At 42.7% G+C, this 24,497-nt stretch overlaps 2 protein-coding genes across 3 annotated transcripts in view; one reads left to right on the top strand and one right to left on the bottom strand.

The window, feature by feature from the left end:
- The first annotated feature begins 18 nt into the window (after positions 1-18).
- On the top strand, positions 19-23,803 carry SRRM2 (serine/arginine repetitive matrix 2). Of its 2 annotated transcripts, XM_077273655.1 has the most exons (15): positions 19-172; positions 11,215-11,472; positions 11,561-11,662; positions 11,837-11,992; positions 12,190-12,270; positions 12,646-12,702; positions 13,103-13,132; positions 13,306-13,356; positions 13,694-13,756; positions 13,828-13,969; positions 14,107-20,114; positions 22,199-22,411; positions 22,511-22,612; positions 22,685-22,777; positions 22,979-23,803. In XM_077273655.1, the coding sequence occupies exons 2-15, from the start codon at positions 11,234-11,236 to the stop codon at positions 22,986-22,988; spliced, it is 7,347 nt and encodes a 2,448-aa protein (XP_077129770.1). In that variant the 5' UTR covers positions 19-172; positions 11,215-11,233; the 3' UTR covers positions 22,989-23,803. The 2 variants fall into 2 exon arrangements, with proteins under 2 accessions (XP_077129770.1, XP_077129772.1); XM_077273657.1 differs by lacking the exon at positions 13,306-13,356.
- MMP25 (matrix metallopeptidase 25) overlaps positions 23,724-24,497 on the bottom strand; it is a 37,146-nt gene continuing 36,372 nt past the window's right edge. The window contains exon 10 of the mRNA XM_077273658.1: positions 23,724-24,125. Coding sequence (XP_077129773.1) covers positions 23,863-24,125 — 263 coding nt within the window. The 3' untranslated portion in view covers positions 23,724-23,862. The remainder of the gene's footprint in view (positions 24,126-24,497) is intronic.

The following is a 24,497-nucleotide window of genomic DNA, read 5'->3' as shown; positions in this document are numbered from 1 at the left end:
GCGTCACCTGACGTGCAGACGCGAGACAGACGCAGGGCGGACGTTACGTGCAGCACACGCCGAGCTCGGTGTCGCAGCGGAGATTTCGTGCATCTAGGCCGAGACCGCGGAACCGGAGGGCGGGAAACCGGAGCCGAGACACCCGCGGCCGGAGGGTCCGTACCGGAGCCAGGTACAGGAAAGTTGTAGTTATAGGTCCGCGGTGCTGCGCGTCACCCGCCCGAGCGGCCCGTATGTCACCACACAGTGTATATATATATATATATATAGAATGTACAGTCCTCGTGTATTATCACACAGTGTATATATATAATGTACAGTCCTCGTGTATTATCACACAGTATAGATATATATAATGTACAGTCCTCGTGTATTATCACACAGTATATATATAATGTACAGTCCTCGCGTATTATCACACAGTATATATATATATATATAATGTACAGTCCTCGTGTATTATCACAGTATATATATAATGTACAGTCCTCGTGTATTATCAGTGTATATATATAATGTACAGTCCTCGTGTATTATCACAGTATATATATATATATATATATATATATATATATATATATATAATGTACAGTCCTCGTGTATTATCAGTGTATATATATAATGTACAGTCCTCGTGTATTATCACAGTATATATATATAATGTACAGTCCTCGTGTATTATCACAGTATATATATATATATATATATATATATATATATATATATATAATGTACAGTCCTCGTGTATTATCACAGTATATATATATAATGTACAGTCCTCGTGTATTATCACAGTATATATATATATATATATATATATATATATATATATATAATGTACAGTCCTCGTGTATTATCAGTGTATATATATAATGTACAGTCCTCGTGTATTATCACAGTATATATATATAATGTACAGTCCTCGTGTATTATCACAGTATATATATATATATATATATATATATATATATATATAATGTACAGTCCTCGTGTATTATCACAGTATATATATATAATGTACAGTCCTCGTGTATTATCACAGTATATATATATATATATATATATATATATATATATATATATATAATGTACAGTCCTCGTGTATTATCAGTGTATATATATAATGTACAGTCCTCGTGTATTATCACAGTATATATATATAATGTACAGTCCTCGTGTATTATCACAGTATATATATATATATATATATATATATATATATAATGTACAGTCCTCGTGTATTATCACAGTATATATATATAATGTACAGTCCTCGTGTATTATCACAGTATATATATATATATATATATATAATGTACAGTCCTCGTGTATTATCTCACAGTATATATATAATGTACAGTCCTCGTGTATTATCACACAGTATATATATATAATGTACAGTCCTCGTGTATTATCACAGTATATATATATATATATATATATATATATATATATATATATATAATGTACAGTCCTCGTGTATTATCACACAGTATATATATATAATGTACAGTCCTCGTGTATTATCACAGTATATATATATATATATATATATATATATATATATATATATAATGTACAGTCCTCGTGTATTATCTCACAGTATATATATAATGTACAGTCCTCGTGTATTATCACACAGTATATATATATAATGTACAGTCCTCGTGTATTATCACACAGTATATATATAATGTACAGTCCTCGTGTATTATCACACAGTATATATATATAATGTACAGTCCTCGTGTATTATCACAGTATATATATATATAATGTACAGTCCTCGTGTATTATCTCACAGTATATATATAATGTACAGTCCTCGTGTATTATCACACAGTATATATATATAATGTACAGTCCTCGTGTATTATCACACAGTATATATATAATGTACAGTCCTCGTGTATTATCTCACAGTATATATATAATGTACAGTCCTCGTGTATTATCTCACAGTATATATATAATGTACAGTCCTCGTGTATTATCACACAGTATATATATATAATGTACAGTCCTCGTGTATTATCACAGTATATATATATATATATATATATATATAATGTACAGTCCTCGTGTATTATCTCACAGTATATATATAATGTACAGTCCTCGTGTATTATCACACAGTATATATATATAATGTACAGTCCTCGTGTATTATCACACAGTATATATATAATGTACAGTCCTCGTGTATTATCACACAGTATATATATATATAATGTACAGTCCTCGTGTATTATCTCACAGTATATATATAATGTACAGTCCTCGTGTATTATCACACAGTATATATATATAATGTACAGTCCTCGTGTATTATCACAGTATATATATATATATATATATATATATATATATATAATGTACAGTCCTCGTGTATTATCTCACAGTATATATATAATGTACAGTCCTCGTGTATTATCACACAGTATATATATATAATGTACAGTCCTCGTGTATTATCACACAGTATATATATAATGTACAGTCCTCGTGTATTATCACACAGTATATATATAATGTACAGTCCTCGTGTATTATCACACAGTATATATATAATGTACAGTCCTCGTGTATTATCACACAGTATATATATAATGTACAGTCCTCATGTATTATCACAGTATATATATATATATATATATATATATATAATGTACAGTCCTCGTGTATTATCACACAGTATATATATAATGTACAGTCCTCGTGTATTATCACACAGTATATATATAATGTACAGTCCTCGTGTATTATCACAGTATATATATATAATGTACAGTCCTCGTGTATTGTCACACAGTATATATATAATGTACAGTCCTCGTGTATTATCACACAGTATATATATAATGTACAGTCCTCATGTATTATCACAGTGTATATATATAATGTACAGTCCTCGTGTATTATCACACTGTATATATAATGTACAGTCCTCGTGTATTATCACAGTATATATAATGTACAGTCCTCGTGTATTATCACACAGTATATATATATAATGTACAGTCCTCGTGTATTATCACACAGTATATATATAATGTACAGTCCTCGTGTATTATCACAGTATATATATAATGTACAGTCCTCGTGTATTATCACACAGTATATATATAATGTACAGTCCTCGTGTATTATCACACAGTATATATATATAATGTACAGTCCTCGTGTATTATCACAGTATATATATATAATGTACAGTCCTCGTGTATTATCACAGTATATATATAATGTACAGTCCTCGTGTATTATCACAGTATATATATAATGTACAGTCCTCGTGTATTATCACAGTATATATATATATATAATGTACAGTCCTCGTGTATTATCACAGTGTATATATATAATGTACAGTCCTCGTGTATTATCACACTGTATATAGAATGTACAGTCCTCGTGTATTATCACACAGTATATATATAATGTACAGTCCTCGTGTATTATCACACAGTATATATAGAATGTACAGTCCTCGTGTATTATCACACAGTATATATATAGAATGTACAGTCCTCGTGTATTATCACACAGTATATATATAGAATGTACAGTCCTCGTGTATTATCACACAGTATATATATAGAATGTACAGTCCTCGTGTATTATCTCACAGTATATATATAATGTACAGTCCTCGTGTATTATCACACAGTATATATAGAATGTACAGTCCTCGTGTATTATCACACAGTATATATATAGAATGTACAGTCCTCGTGTATTATCACACAGTATATATAGAGAATGTACAGTCCTCGTGTATTATCACAGTGTATATATATAATGTACAGTCCTCGTGTATTATCACAGTATATATATAATGTACAGTCCTCGTGTATTATCACACAGTATATATATATATAATGTACAGTCCTCGTGTATTATCACAGTATATATATAATGTACAGTCCTCGTGTATTATCACAGTATATATATAGAATGTACAGTCCTCGTGTATTATCAGTGTATATATATAATGTACAGTCCTCGTGTATTATCACAGTGTATATATATAATGTACAGTCCTCGTGTATTATCACAGTGTATATATATAATGTACAGTCCTCGTGTATTATCACACAGTATATATATAATGTACAGTCCTCGTGTATTATCACAGTATATATATAATGTACAGTCCTCGTGTATTATCACAGTATATATATATAATGTACAGTCCTCGTGTATTATCACAGTATATATAATGTACAGTCCTCGTGTATTATCACAGTATATATATATAATGTACAGTCCTCGTGTATTATCACAGTATATATAGAATGTACAGTCCTCGTGTATTATCACAGTATATATAGAATGTACAGTCCTCGTGTATTATCAGTGTATATATATATAATGTACAGTCCTCGTGTATTATCAGTGTATATATATATATATAATGTACAGTCCTCGTGTATTATCACACAGTATATATAATGTACAGTCCTCGTGTATTATCACAGTATATAATGTACAGTCCTCGTGTATTATCACACAGTATATATAGAATGTACAGTCCTCGTGTATTATCGCAGTATATATATATATAATGTACAGTCCTCGTGTATTATCACAGTATATATATATATATATATATATATATATATATAATGTACAGTCCTCGTGTATTATCACACAGTATATATATATATATAATGTACAGTCCTCGTGTATTATCACAGTATATATATAATGTACAGTCCTCGTGTATTATCACAGTATATATATATATAATGTACAGACCTCGTGTATTATCACACAGTATATATATATATATATATATATATATATATATAATGTACAGTCCTCGTGTATTATCACAGTATATATATATATATATATAATGTACAGTCCTCGTGTATTATCACACAGTATATATATATATATATATATATATATAGAATGTACAGTCCTCGTGTATTATCACACAGTATATATATATATATATATATATATATATATATATATATATATATATAGAATGTACAGTCCTCGTGTATTATCAGTGTATATATAATGTACAGTCCTCGTGTATTATCACAGTATATATATATAGAATGTACAGTCCTCGTGTATTATCAGTGTATATATAATGTACAGTCCTCGTGTATTATCACAGTATATATATATAGAATGTACAGTCCTCGTGTATCATCACACAGTATATATATAATGTACAGTCCTCGTGTATTATCAGTGTATATATATATAATGTACAGTCCTCGTGTATTATCAGTGTATATATATAATGTACAGTCCTCATGTATTATCTCACAGTATATATAGAATGTACAGTCCTCGTGTATTATCACAGTATATATATATAATGTACAGTCCTCGTGTATTATCACACTGTATATAGAATGTACAGTCCTCGTGTATTATCACAGTATATATAATGTACAGTCCTCGTGTATTATCAGTGTATATATATATAATGTACAGTCCTCGTGTATTATCACACAGTATATATAATGTACAGTCCTCGTGTATTATCACAGTATATATAATGTACAGTCCTCGTGTATTATCACAGTATATATAATGTACAGTCCTCGTGTATTATCACAGTATATATAGAATGTACAGTCCTCGTGTATTATCACACAGTATATATAGAATGTACAGTCCTCGTGTATTATCACACAGTGTATATATATAATGTACAGTCCTCGTGTATTATCACAGTATATATATAATGTACAGTCCTCGTGTATTATCACACAGTATATATAATGTACAGTCCTCGTGTATTATCACACAGTGTATATATATATAATGTACAGTCCTCGTGTATTATCACACAGTATATATATATAATGTACAGTCCTCGTGTATTATCACACAGTATATATATATAATGTACAGTCCTCGTGTATTATCACAGTATATATATAATGTACAGTCCTCGTGTATTATCACACAGTATATATATAATGTACAGTCCTCGTGTATTATCACACAGTATATATATAATGTACAGTCCTCGTGTATTATCACAGTATATATATAATGTACAGTCCTCGTGTATTATCACAGTATATATAGAATGTACAGTCCTCGTGTATTATCACACAGTATATATAATGTACAGTCCTCGTGTATTATCACACAGTATATATATATAATGTACAGTCCTCGTGTATTATCACACAGTATATATATATAATGTACAGTCCTCGTGTATTATCACAGTATATATATAATGTACAGTCCTCGTGTATTATCACAGTATATATAGAATGTACAGTCCTCGTGTATTATCACACAGTATATATAATGTACAGTCCTCGTGTATTATCACAGTATATATAGTGGAGATGTAACTCTATTTCTTCCTCCTGAGGATGGCTTTGTATTGCCTTTGTATGGTGTCGTAGGCTTCCCTCAGACCCGGATGGTTGGGGTCTCTGTGTTTCTTGTTTGCGGCTGTTCTCGGGGTCTTCCGTATGGCTTTACATTCTCTGTCGAACCAACCATTGGTCTGTTTTTCTTTTGGCCTTTTATACAGTCATGGCGAAAAGTATTCACACCCCTGCAATTCTGTCAGATAACTCTCAGTTTCTTCCTGAAAATGATTGGAAACACAAATTCTTTGTTATTATCTTCATTGGTCTTAAATGAAAAAACACAAAAAGAATTGTTCTAAAGCCAAATTGGATATAATTTCACACCAAACATAAAAAAGGGGGTGGACAAAAGTATTGGCACTGTTCGAAAAATCATGTGATGCTTCTCTAATTAGTGTAATTAACAGCCCCTGTAACTTACCTGTGGCACCTATCAGGTGTTGGCAATAACTAAATCACACTTGCAGCCAGTTGACATGGATTAAAGTTGACTCAACCTCTGTCCTGTGTCCTTGTGTGTACCACATTGAGCATGGAGAAAAGAAAGAAGACCAAAGAACTGTCTGAGGACTTGAGAAACCAAATTGTGAGGAAGCATGAGCAATCTCAAGGCTACAAGTCCATCTCCAAAGACCTGAATGTTCCTGTGTCTACCGTGCGCAGTGTCATCAAGAAGTGTAAAGCCCATGGCACCGTGGCTAACCTCCCTAGATGTGGACGGAAAAGAAAAATTGACAAGAGATTTCAATGCAAGATTGTGCGGATGTTGGATAAAGAACCTCGACTAACATCCAAACAAGTTCAAGCTGCCCTGCAGTCCGAGGGTACAACAGTGTCAACCCTTACTATCCGTCGGCGTCTGAATGAAAAGGGACTGTACGGTAGGAGACCCAGGAAGACCCCACTTCTTACCCCGAGACATAAAAAAGCCAGGCTGGAGTTTGCCAAAACTTACCTGAAAAGGCCTAAAACGTTTTGGAAGAATGTTCTCTGGTCAGATGAGACAAAAGTAGAGCTTTTTGGGCAAAGGCATCTTTACAGGAGAAAAAAAGAGGCATTCAAAGAAAAGAACACGGTCCCTACAGTCAAACATGGTGGAGGTTCCCTGATGTTTTGGGGTTGCTTTGCTGCCTCTGACACTGGACTGCTTGACCGTGTGCATGGCTTTATGAAGTCTAAAGACTACCAACAAATTTTGCAGCATAATGTAGGGCCCAGTGTGAGAAAGCTGGGTCTCCCTCAGAGGTCATGGGTCTTCCAGCAGGACAATGACCCAAAACACACTTCAAAAGCACTAGAAAATGGTTTGAGAGAAAGCACTGGAGACTTCTAAGGTGGCCAGCAATGAGTCCAGCCCTGAATCCCATAGAACACCTGTGGAGAGATCTAAGAATGGCAGTTTGGAGAAGGCACCCTTCAAATATCGGGGACCTGGAGCAGTTTGCCAAAGAAGAAAGGTCTAAAATTCCAGCAGAGCATTGTAAGAAACTCATTGATGGTTACCGGTAGTGGTTGGTCGCAGTTATTTTGGCTAAAGGTTGTGCAACCAAGTATTAGGCTGAGGGTGCCAATACTTTTGTCTGGCCCATTTTTGGAGTTTTGTGTGAAATGATCAATGTTTTGCTTTTTGCTTCATTCTCTTTTGTGTTTTTTCATTTAAGACAAATTAAATGAAGATAATAATACCAAAGAATTCGTGTTTGCAATCATTTTCAGGAAGAAACTGAGTATTATCTGACAGAATTGCAGGGGTGTGATTACTTTTGGCCATGACTGTAGTTGACTTTTTTCAGGTCGGACAGTTCGGCCATGGTGTAGAATATATCGTTGAGGTCTTTTGTAGCTTGGTTCACTCCTTCTGGGTTAGGCTTGTACTCGTAGTTGTAGAAGTGGTGGAGCATCCGCTGTATTCTGTGTCTGCTGGGAGCCTCTTGATATTTTATTGCCGACGTCTTGGACCATTTATAGGATGGAGGCAGGTTGAAGAGGCCGCTCTGCTGAGGCTTTTGTGCCGATGGTTTCTCTGTAGATTTTATGTACAGAAGAAGTTGGCTGTGATCTGACAGGTGCGTGTTTGGGGTGACTATGAAGCCGCCGATATTTTCCATGTCCATATCTGTAATGGCGTAGTCTACTACACTCCTTCCTACATGGGAGTTTAATGTGTATCTTCCTAGGGAGTCTCCCTTGGTGCGACCATTAAGAATATGAAGTCCTAAACTTCTACATAGGTTCAAGATCTTTTTGCCACTTTTGTTGACTGTACTGTCGTAGCTGTTTCTCTCCATGTGTACTGAGTCATGGCTGTCAGTCTCTGCACCAAGAATGTAGGTGTTTCCATCCGTGGTCAGAAAGTCTTTTTCTCTCCCAGTTCTTGCGTTGAGGTCTCCGATGATAACTTTGCCTAGGGTCTGATAATGGGCGGCTTCTCCTTGTAAGATCTCAAAGCCCTCTGGATTGAAGTAGGGGGACTCTGGTGGTGGTATATAGATGGCGCAGACATAGCAATCAGACTGAGCGGTGAGGATGGAGCTGCTGATTCTAAACCATATGTGGCTGTCTCCTCTCTTCACCGGTTTGATGTACTGGTGGAGCTCTTCTTTATGCCAGATCAATATTCCTCTTGAGCAGCGGCCCTGTTTAATGTTCTTATTTTTTAGGGCAGGGACACAGATTTCCCTGTATCCGATGGGCACCAGGGATTCATTTTCGGCCCTGGTCCATGTTTCTAGGAGAATCTGAATGTCTATGTTTTTCAGTCTTTGTATAAAATCTGGGTCATTTGTTTTACATCCAAACACCGAGGTGTTCAGGCCTTGGATGTTCCAGCTGCTAACTTTAAGTGAAGTCATTTTTTATTTCTCACTTGTGTGTGTATACCTTGTAATGAGTGTGGCTGTGTAGGACACACCAGATATCTGACTGGTTTAGTAATGATGTTCCATCCAGTCACATTAGTTTCCTGCACAATGTCCTTATCTCCTCCATGTCTCTGCTCTGTATATCTCTGCTCTGGATGCCTCTGTTCTGTAGGTCTCTCTGTGAGTTCTGTGGTTTCCTCCATGGTGGTCTCTTCCTCTGATGGTCAGATTTTGGGTGAGGGTGTTTGTTTCCAGCTTCCTTAGATATAGTTGTGGCTTCCTGCCTTTGCATTGTTGAGGGTCTTTCCATGAGATTGTGGTTGGTGTTGGATTCAGGCCTAGGGTCCCTGTTCAGTACAATGTCCTTCAGCTCTTTGGCCAGAAGGCTGACCCCTAGTTTATTCAGGTGTTTGCTGTCATACAGGTGATGGTGATTTATGGAGGGATGTTGTGCCAGAATCACTCCTGGCACAGATTTCATTCTTGCAGTTAGGTCCGCGTTGATGTTCTGGATGATGTGGCTGGATATATCCTTTCTTGGGAGCAGAGATGACAGAATGATTTTGCTGTCAGGGAATTTTAGTTGTGCCGTCCTTGCTAGTTGGGTCAGTTGTCCTGAGATCTGCTGGTGCTGGTCTGGTAGATTGTGCCGGTGTGTATAATGATATGGTTTGGGTTGGTAAATCATGGATTATTGATGACCGCTGTCACCTGCTCAATAGTTGCACAGCGGATTTTATTGACCCTTTTTCCTGGGAATAGTCGCCGTATATTTAGGTATTTCCCATTTGAGTCCATTATGAGGACGGTATCAGGACTTTGTGACGTTGTGGATGGGTGATGTGGCTGCTGATGGGGGTCTGTGCTGGAGATTGTGCTGGTAGCAGGTTCTCTTCTCTCTGCTATGGGTCTTATTTCTGTCTCCCTTTTATTAGACTCCGGTTCCTCCATATTGAGGTTATTAGGCCTGTCAGCCTTCTGGCCAGTGGAGGTCATGTCCTCTGCACTCCTCCTATCCGTAGCCCCCTCCTGGCTCAGATGTCCAGGGGTCGGTGGTTTCAGCTTTTCTATCTCCTGCCTCAGTCTGGCATTTTCTTGCTGCAGTTCACACATTGCTGCTCTTATTTCCTGGGGGCAGTGGTGTCTCTGGAGGTCTCTGTAAGGGTGTGGGCGTTAGCGGTGGCTGTAGGGGTGTGGGCGTTAGCGGTGGCTGTAGGGGTGCGGGCGCCAGCGGTGGCTGTAGGGGTGCGGGCGCCAGCGGTGGCTGTAGGGGTGTGGGCGTTAGCGGTGGCTGTAGGGGTGCGGGCGTTAGCGGTGGCTGTAGGGGTGCGGGCGTTAGCCGGTGGCTGTAGGGGTGCGGGCGCCAGCGGTGGCTGTAGGGGTGCGGGCGCCAGCGGTGGCTGTAGGGGTGCGGGCGCCAGCGGTGGCTGTAGGGGTGCGGGCGCCAGCGGTGGCTGTAGGGGTGTGGGCGTTAGCGGTGGCTGTAGGGGTGCGGGCGTTAGCCGGTGGCTGTAGGGGTGCGGGCGCCAGCGGTGGCTGTAGGGGTGTGGGCGTTAGCGGTGGCTGTAGGGGTGCGGGCACCAGCGGTGGCTGTAGGGGTAGGGGTGCGGGCGCCAGCGGTGGCTGTAGGGGTGTGGGCGTTAGCGGTGGCTGTAGGGGTGCGGGCACCAGCACACAATATTGATTTCTGAACTCTTCCGGAGATAAAACATTAGTTTTGTTGTGTCTAAATGATTATGAACCTGTTTTTTGCATTATTTGAGGTCTACAATGCATTTTTTTGGTATTTTGACCATTTCTCATTTTCAGAAAATAAATACAAAATGTACTGCTTGGAACTTCGGAGACGTCAGTAGTTTATAGAATAAAAGAACAATTTACATTTTATTCAATAATATAAAGAGAACAATGAGACAAGCTGAACATTCCGTAGTGGTCTCTTCATTTTTGCTAGAGCTGCTAATATTATTTTCTTCTCGCTGTAGGCCTCCTCCCTCCGGCACAATGTATAATGGCATCGGCCTTCCTACCCCGCGGGGCAGCGGTACTAATGGATATGTGCAGCGCAATCTCTCATCCGTCCGCCACAAGAAGGACCGGACCGACTACAAATCGGAGGAGGAGCTGAAGAAGCTGGAGTCTCTCCTGGTTAAGAAGCCAAACCAAGAGATTCTGGACCATGAGCGCAAGAGGAAGGTGGAGCTGAAGTGTCTGGAGCTGGAGGAGATGATGGAGGAGCAGGGGTGAGACGGGTCTGACAACAGCTTGAGTCAGGGATGCGGGCAGGGGGTCTGTGGCAACAATTGCTGATAGTGACAGTATTCTCCTTAGGTACAGCGAGGCGGAGATCCTGGAGAAGGTGGCCACCTTCAGGCTGATGCTGCAGGAGAAAGATCTGACCACACAGAAGGACGATGACAAGCCGAAGACTAAGTATGGCCGGGGTTGCCTGCCGCTGGCCGGGGTTGCCTGCCGCTGGCCGGGGTTGCCTGCCGCTGGCCGGGGTTGCCTGCCGCTGGCCGGGGTTGCCTGCCGCTGGCCGGGGTTGCCTGCCGCTGGCCGGGGTTGCCTGCCGCTGGCTTCTTTTTCACTCTTCCTCTGTTGCAGTTCCTCGGAGACTCATCAGCTCGCTGAAGCGAATGAGAAGAAGAATGAGCGTCTCCGCGCAGCATTCGGTATCAGTGACAGCTACGTGGACGGGAGCAGCTTTGATCCCAACCGCAGAGCAGCAGCCAAGCAGCAGGAGCAGCAGAAGTCCTACAGGTGAGTCAGCACTTGTCCCGTGGGCGTTGTGATCCTAGCCAGGACGGTGTTTTCGAACGGCATCCCATGGGTTATGCTACACTTTGGAGCTGCGTCCTCTGCCCCAGAGCAGTGTTCATGTGCTGTGCTGCAGTTCTCAGCAGCTTGCACGGCTCATACTTCATCTATACCTGATCGAGTGTTTCTGGTCTCCTCAGCTTTGTTGCAGACACAGAAGGTTCCCGGTCTCCATCTCCCAGCAAACACAAAAAGAAGAAAAAGAAGAAAGATCGTGGCCGGTAATGTCTAGAGCCTCATGGGGGGTCAGTGTTGGGGGAGATGTGGAGGCCGATAATGTCCAGGGCCTTGTGTGGGGTCGTCGGTGCTGGGGGGATGCGGGGGCTTTGTGGGTGACTTGTGCTTGCACTGTAGTCGCAGTCCAGATTTATTCCATTTTACTGTACTTAATAGTTATCCCCGCAGTCGTGATCGACCCTTCCTGGGGTCCAGACTGATGTACTGTGGCTGCCCATGTGGACTGTTTTTGGGTCTGGTGAGGGCTTATTTTCTGCAGTATGGCATATTACTTGCTCCTCAATTGTTTCCATGTCAGATCTTTGCATGGACTCCAGGGTGATCCAGGTTTCGGAATAATCTTTCCTGTCCTTCCCCAGGTCCCACAGTCGCTCCCCTGGCCACAAGGAGAAGAAGTCCAAGTCCCGCAAACATAGGTCTGTCACCGTTCGGCTCTACACTACGCCTAGCCATACTACGCCTAGCCATGTGTTGGCTAATGTTTCCAGATGCTCCCTGTGTAAAGACCTATATAGCACGATCCAGTATAAAATGCCGTGTATAGTGCTTGTGTCTTTATATACTGCTGCGTATAGGGCTATCCTGTGTTCATGTACTGCTGTGTGTGTGTGTGTGTATATACACACACACACACACACACACACACACACACACACACACACACACACACACACACACACACACACACACACACACACACATATATATATTTTTTTTTTAATATCCTCTGTGTATATATGGGGCTGTCCTCTGTGTATATTGCCGTGTATATGTGGGGCTATCCTCTTTGTAATCTTTGGTGTCATTGCTTCCCAGGTCTTCATCAAATTCTAAGAGAAAGGACAGGTGAGAACAGATCTGGGGTTTGTGGTGTATGGGGTGGCGGGTTGGGGGCCACTGGACAGTGTCATGTGGGGATGGGTCTGGTCTCGGCTGTGTTCTTTTGTGGCCTCTGGTCCGCAGGTTGTGGGGGTCTGAGCTATGTGCGCTGTAGTTTCTTGTTCTCTATGTATTTCTAGGTCTTCTACTCCAAAAAGCAAACGAAGAAATAAAGAGAGAAAACAAAGAAGGTGATGACAGCCACCGATTCAGAGCTGATCTTCACTGAGTTGTCTTGGGTGGGGTTGGGGGGGTTATTATAGGTTGTTGGGGCGTAAGAGGTGGCAGGAGGTTATGTATGGTGTTTGGTTATGGGTGGGATGATCACTGCCGGGAGGATGTTTATGGAGGGAGCAGTATAGAGTGACAGGGTCCGGCAGGGAGACGATGGTGGACAGTGGGTGCTCAGGGAGATAGAATAGTGGCTGCCGAGGGTCTGATTATGTACAGTGTGAGGTTCTGGAGCAGGGCAGCGTTGCCTTTGTCTCTTGTATAGCTGTACATCCTTCCTCTTTTCCTCCTCTCCAGGTCCCCGAGTGTGTCCCCACAGCGGGCATCTTCCTTGTCGTCCAATGTGACCTCACCCAGCAGGTACTGTACACATGTTTTGCTTTTTGTGACGGTAATTTAGCTGTTCTTACACCTTACCTTGGTACCTCCAGGTCCAGGGATAATGTACAAAAATGTAAAGGTGAAAAACGTGGTCATGTGAACAACCCAGAAAGGCAGAGATCAGTCAGCTCCTCACGTGAGCGGAGGAATGATCGAGGCCCGAGCCCACAGCCATTGAGCCACCCTAGAAATGTAAGTACATGGAATCTAAAACAATGTTTGGCTGCTGTATATCAATCAGATCTGTTGTGTCATAAAATGCCACACGTCTCATTTCTGCCCTATATGGGTGTCCACTCTTATTTTTTTTATTTTTTATTTTATTTCAGAGAGACTCTAGGAATGAGAGAAATAGCAGAGATCGCTCATCTTCGTTCTCTCCTAGAAGATCAAAGGATGCCCGAGTTGTTCCAGAGGCTACTAAAAGGGATACTAAACCGAGGGACAGGCGTAGTGCTGCGGCACTTGACACCTCACCAGGATCAAGCCCAATCCCACAAAAGAGGCGCCGACATGACAGTCCAAAGGATCACCACCCTAAAGAGAGAGACAGAGATAAGCCGCACAGGATTGCTTCACCTGAGCATCGGAGATCGCCAGCTACCCACAAACGGCAGTCTAAATCCCTAAGGACGGACCGAAGTCTATCTCTAGAAAAGGGGTCTCCAAAACCCAAATCTAGAAATGATTCAAGTGAAGGGAAATTGGATGCAAAGAAAAAAACTCAACCAGCACCTGACAAATCTTCAAAAACTAAAGGGTCATCGTCGTCGTCGTCGTCTTCTTCATCATCGTCATCATCATCGTCTTCATCGTCCTCAGAAAGTGAAATGTCTGATAGAGAGTTGGTTAGTAAGAGTATGCAGAAGTCTCGCGCATATGTCAAAGAAAATACATCTTCCAAAACAGAAAAAGATACAGAAAGGAAGACTGCCAAGTCTGCTGTTCCCAAAAAATCTTCTCCTGGACAACGACCAGATCAGGGTCGATTGTCACGAAGAAGCGTGTCGTGTAGTCCTCGGAGAGAACGCAGATTATCATCCCAAAAAACTATTCGATCACCTTCTGAGAGTCCACCAAGGAAGGGACAGGCCGTGACCACTAAAAGCAAAGCCAGATCCCCATCAATTTCTCCTCCAAAAAGTCCCAAAAATAAAATGTCAAGAAAATCGCCAAGAAAAGCACATTCACCTACTTCTCCACGTAGAGAATCATCAAAATCCTCTCACAGAGAGAGACCTTCATCACGTACACATGTGCAGCACTACCGTGAAAAAGATAGATCTCCCTATGGTGATAAACGCTCCACAACTCAAAAATATGATAAGGCTGTATCGGACCATCTGAAGAAGAGATGCACATCTTCGTCCAGGAACGAGGCAAGTTCACACACTCGGTCTGAAGCGAAGCACAGAAGTTCAGTTTCTCCTGAAAGGGATGAGAGGTCACGTTCTCGGTCTAATAGAAGTGGACGATCTCGCACATGCTCCCCAGTATCCCACAAGATAAGGTCACGTTCCCCTTCTGTAAATCAAAGGAACACCTTGGCATATAAACCGGACCGGAAGCGAATTAGGTCGTCTTGTCGTAAAGAAAGGTCACCTTCGTCATTGCGTTATCAAAGGACCCCTCCAGACATGCGTATGGCTTCAAAATCTTGTAGTCCTAGTCCAAATTCTTACACAAAGAATAAATCTCGTTCACGAACACCAAGAAAGAGAGCAAAATCCAGATCATTGTCTCCTAAGCAACAAACTTCTGTCCAAAAGACTACTTCTCCCAAAACAAGACACAGAAGCCAATCATCAAAGGGGAGATCATCTTCACGTTCAAGATCTCCAGTGCAAAAAAATCAGTCTTCAAGAAATTGCTCAAAAAGGTCTGTGTCCAGATCGCGGTCCCCTGTAAAGATGAGAGTGATGAGGATATCGAGGTCACCTTCACCACAAACCAGGAAACATGAAAAGAAGTTGAATTCCAGTAAAAGATCTAGTTCTTCCCCAAAATCCAGAGGAGGCCATTCTGGATATTCTAAGCAAAGAATAGCTCAAGAAAAAGTTTCACGAAATAAGTCTTCCCGTGAGAAAACTGTGTCACGATCACCAGTTTCTCCACGATCCAACAGAAGCCGTTCACCTAAGGAAATTTCTCCCATTAATGAGAAAGCGAGTGAAAGAAGATCTAGAGGTTTGCACAAGAGGGTTGTGTCTTCTGGGTTCAGATCAAAATCTAGAGAATCGTCCCATGGGAAGTCATCCAAGTCTACAGTACACAGCCAGTCTTCTGAAAGCACGAGGCAGCACAAACACACCAAAATATTACTACAAAATCTTGATTCGAGATCATCTCTTGATCGTTCAGCTAAATCAAAGACTTATCATAGTGGTGACTCAGAATCGTCTCCAGAACATCAAACATCAAAAAATGAGTGCACATCAAAGAGAGCTGCACAAAAAATGAGATCTGGCTCAAGTAGAAGCTCTTCAAACAGCAAAGAGCCATCTGAATATGAGCAAAAGCAAACCAGAGGTCATTCGAGTCGAGAACTTAAAAATAAACATGATTCGCCCCGTAGAACTTCTGGCCAAAAGATGAAATCACACCGCCTCCGAAGTTCTGATTCATCATCTGAACGAAACGATGGATCCCGACTGTCTAAAATCAGGCCTAATATTTTTGATGCTGAATTGTCATCTAAAAATAAGCAGCGTTTGGAATTAACTTCAGCTACTCCTTCATCTAAACTGACTAAACCAGGGCTCAAACAATTCTCTAAAAATCACAAAATGTTAAGTTCCCCACAGTCTAAAGCTAGCTCTGAATCTTCTCCTGAAAGGCAGCCTAATAGACAGAAACATGCTCCAACTAGTTCTGAGTCCTCTCCAGAAAGGAAGCAAAGAAGTAAAGTACAATTGACTAGAACAAGTTCAGAATCCTCTCTGGAAAATCAATTCAGCAGTATACCTTCACCTAGAAAGAGCCCCAGGTCATCTCCAGAATGTCGGATCCAGAGTAAAGTGGCACCACGAGTGAGTCAAAAGTCATCTTCTGAAAAGCAGACTAAAGACGAACCAACGTTAAGCGAAAGCTCATATTCCTCTCCTGAGCGACAACCTAGAAGTAAACACTCAAAATCCAGATCCAGCTCACTGTCCTCTGAAGGAGAATCTAGGTTAAAACCATTCAAACATAAAGAAACTTCCGAATCATCACCTGAAAGACCATCTGGATCCAGACCTCCAAGTAAGACAGGTTCCAGGTTTTCATCAGTCCAGCATTCTGATCATAGGTCAGGTTCTCATACATCATCAAAGTCTAACCTAGTATCAATTCATGGCAAAAATCATAGCGCTAAATCACCAGAACATGAGGCAGAGTCAAGGGTGTCACAACATGGTAATTCGAGATCGGAACAAGAGTCTGATGTCCCACAGTCTGAGAGAAGACATGATTATAGATCATCTGAAAGAGAATACAAAAGGCCATCCCTCAAAAATGAGCCCTCGCACGAGCATGAAAGTAGACCTGTGCGTACCGAAAAGTATTCTTCAAGATCACCTGAATGTGCATCCATAACCCCACCACGAAAAATAACTTCTGGATCATCAGATAGTGATTCTAAACCTGAAATATCTGAACATAAACCTAGAGCCTCTGAAAGTGAGGCAAAGTCTTCACATTGTTCGTCTTCAGAACACGAAGGAAAATTGAAGACTCATTCTTACAAAACTGGTTTGTATTCTAAGGAGCTTGTGAATTCTCCCATCAAAGAGTATACCCGTAAATTGTGTTCTTCAGAAAAAGCTGAATTCTCTGAAACCATGAGTGCTCCACAAGAACAGCATGTTTCTGACAAAGAGTGTGCAACTCAAGCAGAGAGCTTATCTATAATGTCATTACACACAGAGATGAATGGAACAGACTCCAAAGCAACTGTGCTAAAACTATCAAAGGATAAGCTGGAAGACCAGCCCCATAGCTCCTCTCCTCTGAGGAATTCAGAAACTAATGTAAAGGAAGATAATGCACCAGAATCTGTGATCTCTGGCGAACAAGCAGGCCCACCGAAAGATGCTAAGTCTTCAGCACAAGCAATTCAAAAGAGAACCAAGAGAAGAAAATCAAGTTCCTCAACAACTTCATCATCCTCCTCTTCATCATCTTCCTCTTCATCATCTTCATCAACCTCTTCCTCCTCATCCTCTTCGTCTTCTGAAGATGACGAGGAATCTAATGATTCACCTGTGCAAATTGTGACTTCCCCAATTTCAAAGAGAATAAACACAAATCTTGATCAGGATACAACCAGCTCTCCCCCTTGTACACCTTTAGATTCCTTACAAAGCGACAGACCATCTGAAACATGTGAGCTTCTTTCTGAAATCTCTGTTGGTATGGGACCCAGAAGTGGGTCAAAATCTCCATTAGCACATGTGGGTATGCCTCATGACAAATGTACTTCTCCAGTGTCCATGGATGAGACAACCTCACCCAATCTGAATAAAGTTGGTTTCCCAGAGGTTCTTGGGGACACCACAAATATAGACTGCTCTTCTTCAAAAACAACCAGAAGCCCAGTTGCATCTCCAATTGCTCCTGATATTTCTGTTTGCCAAGTAATTGAAGAATGTAAGCCTGGAAAAAGAAGTTATCCAGAATCGCCTGATAAACCAAATATCTCCTGCATGCCCCTGCTCACAGCTAGTGACAATACTCTGTTAGCAGATATGCAATCTAATGTGCAGTGTGAAAGTAGTGAAGCAATGAGGCCAGAACATACTGATGCACTTAGAAAAAAGTCCTCCTCACCTAGTACACATAAAAGTCCCAAGTCCCTAACATCAAAACGTAGCAGCTCGGGTTCCTCTTCAGAGGACAGCAGTTCTGACTCCTCAAGTGAAAGCAGCTCTTCAGAAGAGCTGGCAACTCCTCAAAACGTTACTGTGCCAGATCTGCCACCAATACGGCGCATTGCATCTCCTGAAAGGGAGAAATCTCCTGACTCCATGAGGCACAAATCTTCAAGATATGGTTCTGTTCGAGAGAAAGACAGACTAGCCCGGTCACGCTCTTCATCTAGGTCATCAGTAAATAACAGAGACTTCTCACACGCCTCTGGAAGAGAGCCACAGAGAAAAAGATCTCTATCACGGTCACCTGTTCAGAAAGGCAGGTCAAAAACACCCCCAAGACAAAGAGGAAGAACACCACCTCGTGCATTTAGGTCTCGTTCAAGGTCTAGGACAGACAGATACTCGCATAGAAATCGCTCACGATCATCTTCAAGGCGGTCACCATCTTGGCAAAATCGTAGAAGATGGGGACGTGGCAGATCTCCTTTGTCACCAAGAAGGCGGCGCTCAGGTTCTCGTTCACACCTTGACCGTTCATGGCGTTCTCGTCGTGGTCATTCTAGATCCCCACCTTGGAAAGGGAGATCAAGATCACCCTCAAGATATGATTCTTATCGGTACTCCCATCGAGGTAATTCCAGAACTTCCCCAAAAAGGAGATCTCGATCACCATACAGACGTGATAAGCCTCATGGTTATCGTCAGGACCGATCCACTTCCTCCAGACGGAAGACACTTAGGTCACCGTGGAGGAAGTCTCGGTCGTTTGAGAGAAGAGCACGGTCCAAATCTTCTGACAGATATAAGAATTCACAAAGTGGCAGAGCAGCTAGTAGACGCAGCCGTTCATCATCCTCAGATGGAGAACAGTCTCAAGCCCCTAGGCAGCTTAGACCATCCACATCTCCATCAGTTAGTAAATCTGTACAACCCCAAAGGAGCTCACCTACAAGAACTGCTAATATACGGGCTGCCAGTCCTAAACCTTCAGCCAGTCCATGTATGGCTATCCAAGAGAGTTTACAAAAGTCCCCAATTCTGTCACAAGTTGAGAATCCTGAGAACTCCTTCCAAGACCAGGATGAGTCTTCTGATAAAAGGGAAGCCTCTGCAAGTAGGAGAAATCCTTCTCCACACAGAGAGACCAGTGAAATGGAACTGGCTGGGTCTGCAGAGCTCCTCGCACCTCAACATGTTCAAGACAAACCTCCAATCCCTGGGCATGGAGATGACTATGCCAAAGTGGACTCCAAAATGCTAATGAGCTCTGGCCAAAGAGCAGTGGCCGAATGTGCTAAAGAAAATATCTGTGGTGAAAACTCTCTATCTCTAGGACAAGTAAATGAGTCGTCACAGCAAGATGGACAAAACGTTTCCTCAAATAAGCAGAGTAGACTGCAAAGGAGCTCTTCATCACAGTCATATTCTGATTCAAGCCCCCCAAAACCCTCACCAGCTGCTGAAGCCCCCTCTAAAAAGGAGAGGTTGGTATTAGTGTATTATACAGGCTAGAGCGATGTACATGGCGTTTTCTTAAAGGTCTTGTTCAGGATTAGCAGTACATGAACAGCACTGCACCTGCCCATGGGTTATATCTTCAGCTCTTTGTTCACTGCATTTGCTTCAGTGGAGCGGAACTGCAGAACGGGACACAACCTGTGGACAGGATCGTGCTGCTTTTATAAGAAAGTGGTTGTTTTATCATGAACGTCTTAATGATGCATTTTTCCAACTACAGTTGTGGTCGTAAGTTTTGAGCCTGACACACTTTGGTTTTCACATTTTCCCACCATTATTTTTCTCTTTTAGGCTACTTTCACACTAGCGTTAACTGCAATCTGTCACAATGCGTCGTTTTGCAGAAAAGACGCATCCTGCAAAAGTGCTTGCAGGATGCGTTTTTTCTCCATTGACTAACATTAGCGACGCATTGCGACGGATTGCCACACGTCGCAACCGTCGTGAGACGGTTGCGCCGTGTTGTGGCGGTCCGCCGGGAGCAAAAAACGTTACATGTAACGTTTTTTTTGCTCCTGACGGTCTGCTTTTTCCGACCGCGCATGCGTGGCCGGAACTCCGCCCCCACCTCCCCGCACTTCCCCGCACCTCACAATGGGGCAGCGGATGCGCTGGAAAAATGCATCCGCTGCCCCCGTTGTGCGGCGGAGACAACGCTAGCGTCGGTGACCTCTGCCCGACGTACTGCGACGGGCCGAGCCCGACGCTAGTGTGAAAGTAGCCTTAGTCGGCCGTTTCTATGGTTACTGATGGACAATTATAAACATGCCATCCCTTATCTTTTATTGACAAATCCATGCAGTTTCTGTGACGCCTCAATATTTTCAGCGCTGCCCCCCGGGGTCTCCACGCTTCTAAACCCACCTACCCCCCAGTCTCCATTTTATCCCTGTGGTACGAACGTCGTGTGCACAACTAACGTAGTGGTGCCTGGGTAGGTTCCCAAACCATAATAGCAATAAAACGTAACCCAGCACTCAACTTAGCGGTGATGAAAACAAAGAAGATTATCTTCTTTGTTTTCATCACCGCTAAGTTGAGTGCTGGGTTACGTTTTATTTCCATTTTATCCCTGACCTGTCTGGTGGGCTCCTTGGTTTTTATGATGCTGCTTGATCCCTAATCTTCTCACACAAACCTCTGAGGCCTTCACAAAGCAGCTGTAGTTCTACAGAGGAGAGATAACACCCAGGGGGACGCAATGTACCAATTATGTGATTTCTGGGGGCAATTGGTCACTCAGGATTTTATTTAGGAGAAACTGACTACAGGGGGCTGAATACTAATGCTCCTCACAATTGTCAGATTTATGTTTTCACAATATTCGGAAAACCCTGTATCATTTCCTTTACATTTCACAAATACTTGCTACTTTGTGTTACCACATAAAATCCCAATAAAATACAGTTCGGTTTGTGTGTAATGTGGAAAAGTTCACGTGGTGTGAAGACTTTCTCAAGGCACTGCACAGTATTTCACTGTGTGGCAGCATAGTCATCTAGGATATCCCCTCCATACTTAGCCTGCTGAGTCAAGATCACCATTCACACTAGACAAACAAATGTGCAGACCCATGGGGACCAGCCGGCCATACAATATCCCGGCAGTCTTCATTTAGCTGATGTCCTGAGGGAGATTGTATCTGACGTGTTAAATTTCAACATGTCCTTAATGGAGTCTGGAAGGAGCAGGGGACCGAGGGGTCTTGAAACCATATGCCCCATCCTCCATTAATGTCATCTTCTTTTAGATGGACTGTTTCTACAGGGAATGACTCCAGTAAGGAGCGTATCTGACAGTAGCCGGCTCTCCTCCGAGGCCGGCATGTCTTTGGCTCTCTCCCGCAGCCTGCGATGTCCACAGATTTGACTTTGTGAGTGATGCTACTTTGCATAGTGCTATTAGGGCTTGGCCCATCACATCTTTCCCACCGCACAGGAAATGAGTGGTCTATTGATCAGTCTCCAATCTTTGGACCTCTTTGTCTTAAAGATGGGCAGTCATGTTGCGTTTCCTCAATTCTTTGCTTTTCTGCCTTGTAACCCATCAGGATCTCTGGTTCGCCTTCACTAGCTGAGACAAAGGAGGATCCTGTGCTTCAGAAGGAGCTGCGAAGATCCCGAAGCTCAAGCACATCATCTTCCTCATCGTCATCTTCTTCATCAAGCTCCTCGTCCAACACATCATCTTCCTCTTCCTCATCTTCATCCTCCTCATCTTCTCATAAGCCTAGCAGCAAAAAGGGGGCTTTGCCAGCCAGGAGGTGAGTGTGGCAGATGGACGCTCTAGTCTACCGCAGTACTGGTCAATGCTCGCACTGTAGTGACCCATCTCCATAACCACACACTCTCTGCATTTCCAGATCACGGAGTCCCCGTAAACCCATAGACTCCCTGAGAGATTCCCGCTCCCTGAGCTATTCTCCTGCTGAGCGACAACGCTCTCCCCTTCCACCTCGCAGAAGGTACGTTACCATACCGCATCACTCGAAAGGACCTCTGTCCACCATGTATAGGCTTATTATGACTTTTTTTAGGGATTGCGATGCCAGAAGAAGCCACAGCTCCCCCAACAGAAAACGTAGGAGAGAGTCTCCCGACTCCTGGCACTCACGTCGGAGGTCCTCCAGGTAACTGTGGCTCCTCACACTGCTGCTCTGATGTGGTCTTTAAAGAAAGTGACAATGTGTAAAGAGCTTCCTTTATTTCATATCTTATATTTAGCAGTAAAATAAAATAGTCTGAATGTCCTAATGTCGGCCCTGAGCTTTGGAGACACATGGGGGAGGGAAGCTCATTGCGTGTTGTTGACTATTGTCCTCTCTTGTTAGGTCGCCCTGAATGTCGGACCTTTTGCTCTTTCATCTCGCAAAGAAATGTTTTAAGGATTTTATTTTTCGATTCCACGGTGACTGCAAATAAACTTCTTTTTTGGGGGAAGTTTGAGTAACTGTAAAGACTACTGGCGGTGCTCCGATGTGAGGGCGGGATATGGCCGGAGTCGTCTGTGACTGGATAATGTGAATCTGTCATCAGCACAGACTTAAACCAGGCGACTTCTCCAAAGCTTTGTGCCCAGCTTTACGCTTTCCCCTACGAAGCTTAGCAACACTACCGCTCCATGAAGGTGACACTGCCCAGCGTGACCCTTTCCCCTCCGGAGCTTGGCGAGGTCACCCAGCGTGTCTCCTTCCCCTCTGGAGCTTGGTGACTCTGCCCAGCGTGACTCCTTCCCCTCTGGAGCTTGATGACTGCGCCCAGCGTGACTCCTTCCCCTCCGGAGCTTGGTGACGGCGCTCAGCGTGACTCTTTCCCCTCCGGAGCTTGGCGAGGCCACCCAGCGTGACTCCTTCCCCTCCGGAGCTTGGTGAACGGCGCCCAGCGTGACTTTTTCCCCTCTGGAGTTCGGTGAGGCCGCCCAGCGTGACTCCTTCCCCTCCGGAGCTTGGTGAACGGCGCCCAGCGTGACTCTTTCCCCTCTGGAGTTCGGTGAGGCCGCCCAGCGTGACTCCTTCCCTCTTTTGTGCTGCATAGAAGTGAATTGAATCAGTGAAACTTCTGTTGTATTCATTTTGTCTTTTCCTTTTTTTTTGTAATCTGTACAGCAAGAATTCTTTCTGTCAATAAAAGTTTAGGCAAAGCCAATCCCTGTACAAGATGTAGGTGGCTGTAGTCTCTGGTTCAGCGGAGCTAGTCCCTGCTTGGCTGTGTCTTTCTAAAGTGTGCCAAGCAGCAGAGTAGGCATGAGTGCCACAATGAACCAAAACGCGGCAGGCAGAAGAGCAGAGCTGTTCCCAGCACATGGGCAATTGCAGTCTCTTTGGTCTCGTCTTCCCGGTTCCTGGGTAGGTTCTGGAGGAGCTGCTGCTGCACAGTACATCCAGTTCATGGCAATGCTGCGGGGGTAACCAGGCTCGGCCTCCACATTCCCATCTTGAAACTTCCAATACTCTGCGCCCTTGAAAAAGTAAGTGTGACCTGTGAGCAGAAAAAAAAAGAAAGGGGGTTAGCGTGGTGAAAAGTAGAGGCCCCTGCTACAGGGGTGTGGAGGAGCAGATTAATTGTAGCCATAGATAGGACCATAAAGAAAGATGTGTGTGCCTCTTCATTTTCAATCAGGAACTCCCTGAAAAAGCGCTAATAAAATGCTCAGAAGCATGAACATACGTATGCATTACTATGTGAAAACCACTGTTCACATGTTCAGGCTTTCGATCGTCTTATAACCATTTCAGGCTTGCAAAGACACCAAGCGGTGAGAAGAAGTGAGTGGACTGTTCTGCGGGCGGCTTCTCTGAAGACGCTCTATAACAAGTCAATGGAAGACTCAAAAGATGTTCAGGCATCAAC

Source organism: Ranitomeya variabilis, chromosome 7 (assembly GCF_051348905.1).
Source record: "Ranitomeya variabilis isolate aRanVar5 chromosome 7, aRanVar5.hap1, whole genome shotgun sequence".
Taxonomy (NCBI): Eukaryota; Metazoa; Chordata; class Amphibia; order Anura; family Dendrobatidae; genus Ranitomeya; species Ranitomeya variabilis.
The sequence above is the reverse complement of the archived record's forward strand: the minus strand, read 5'-3'. Positions and strand labels throughout refer to the sequence as shown.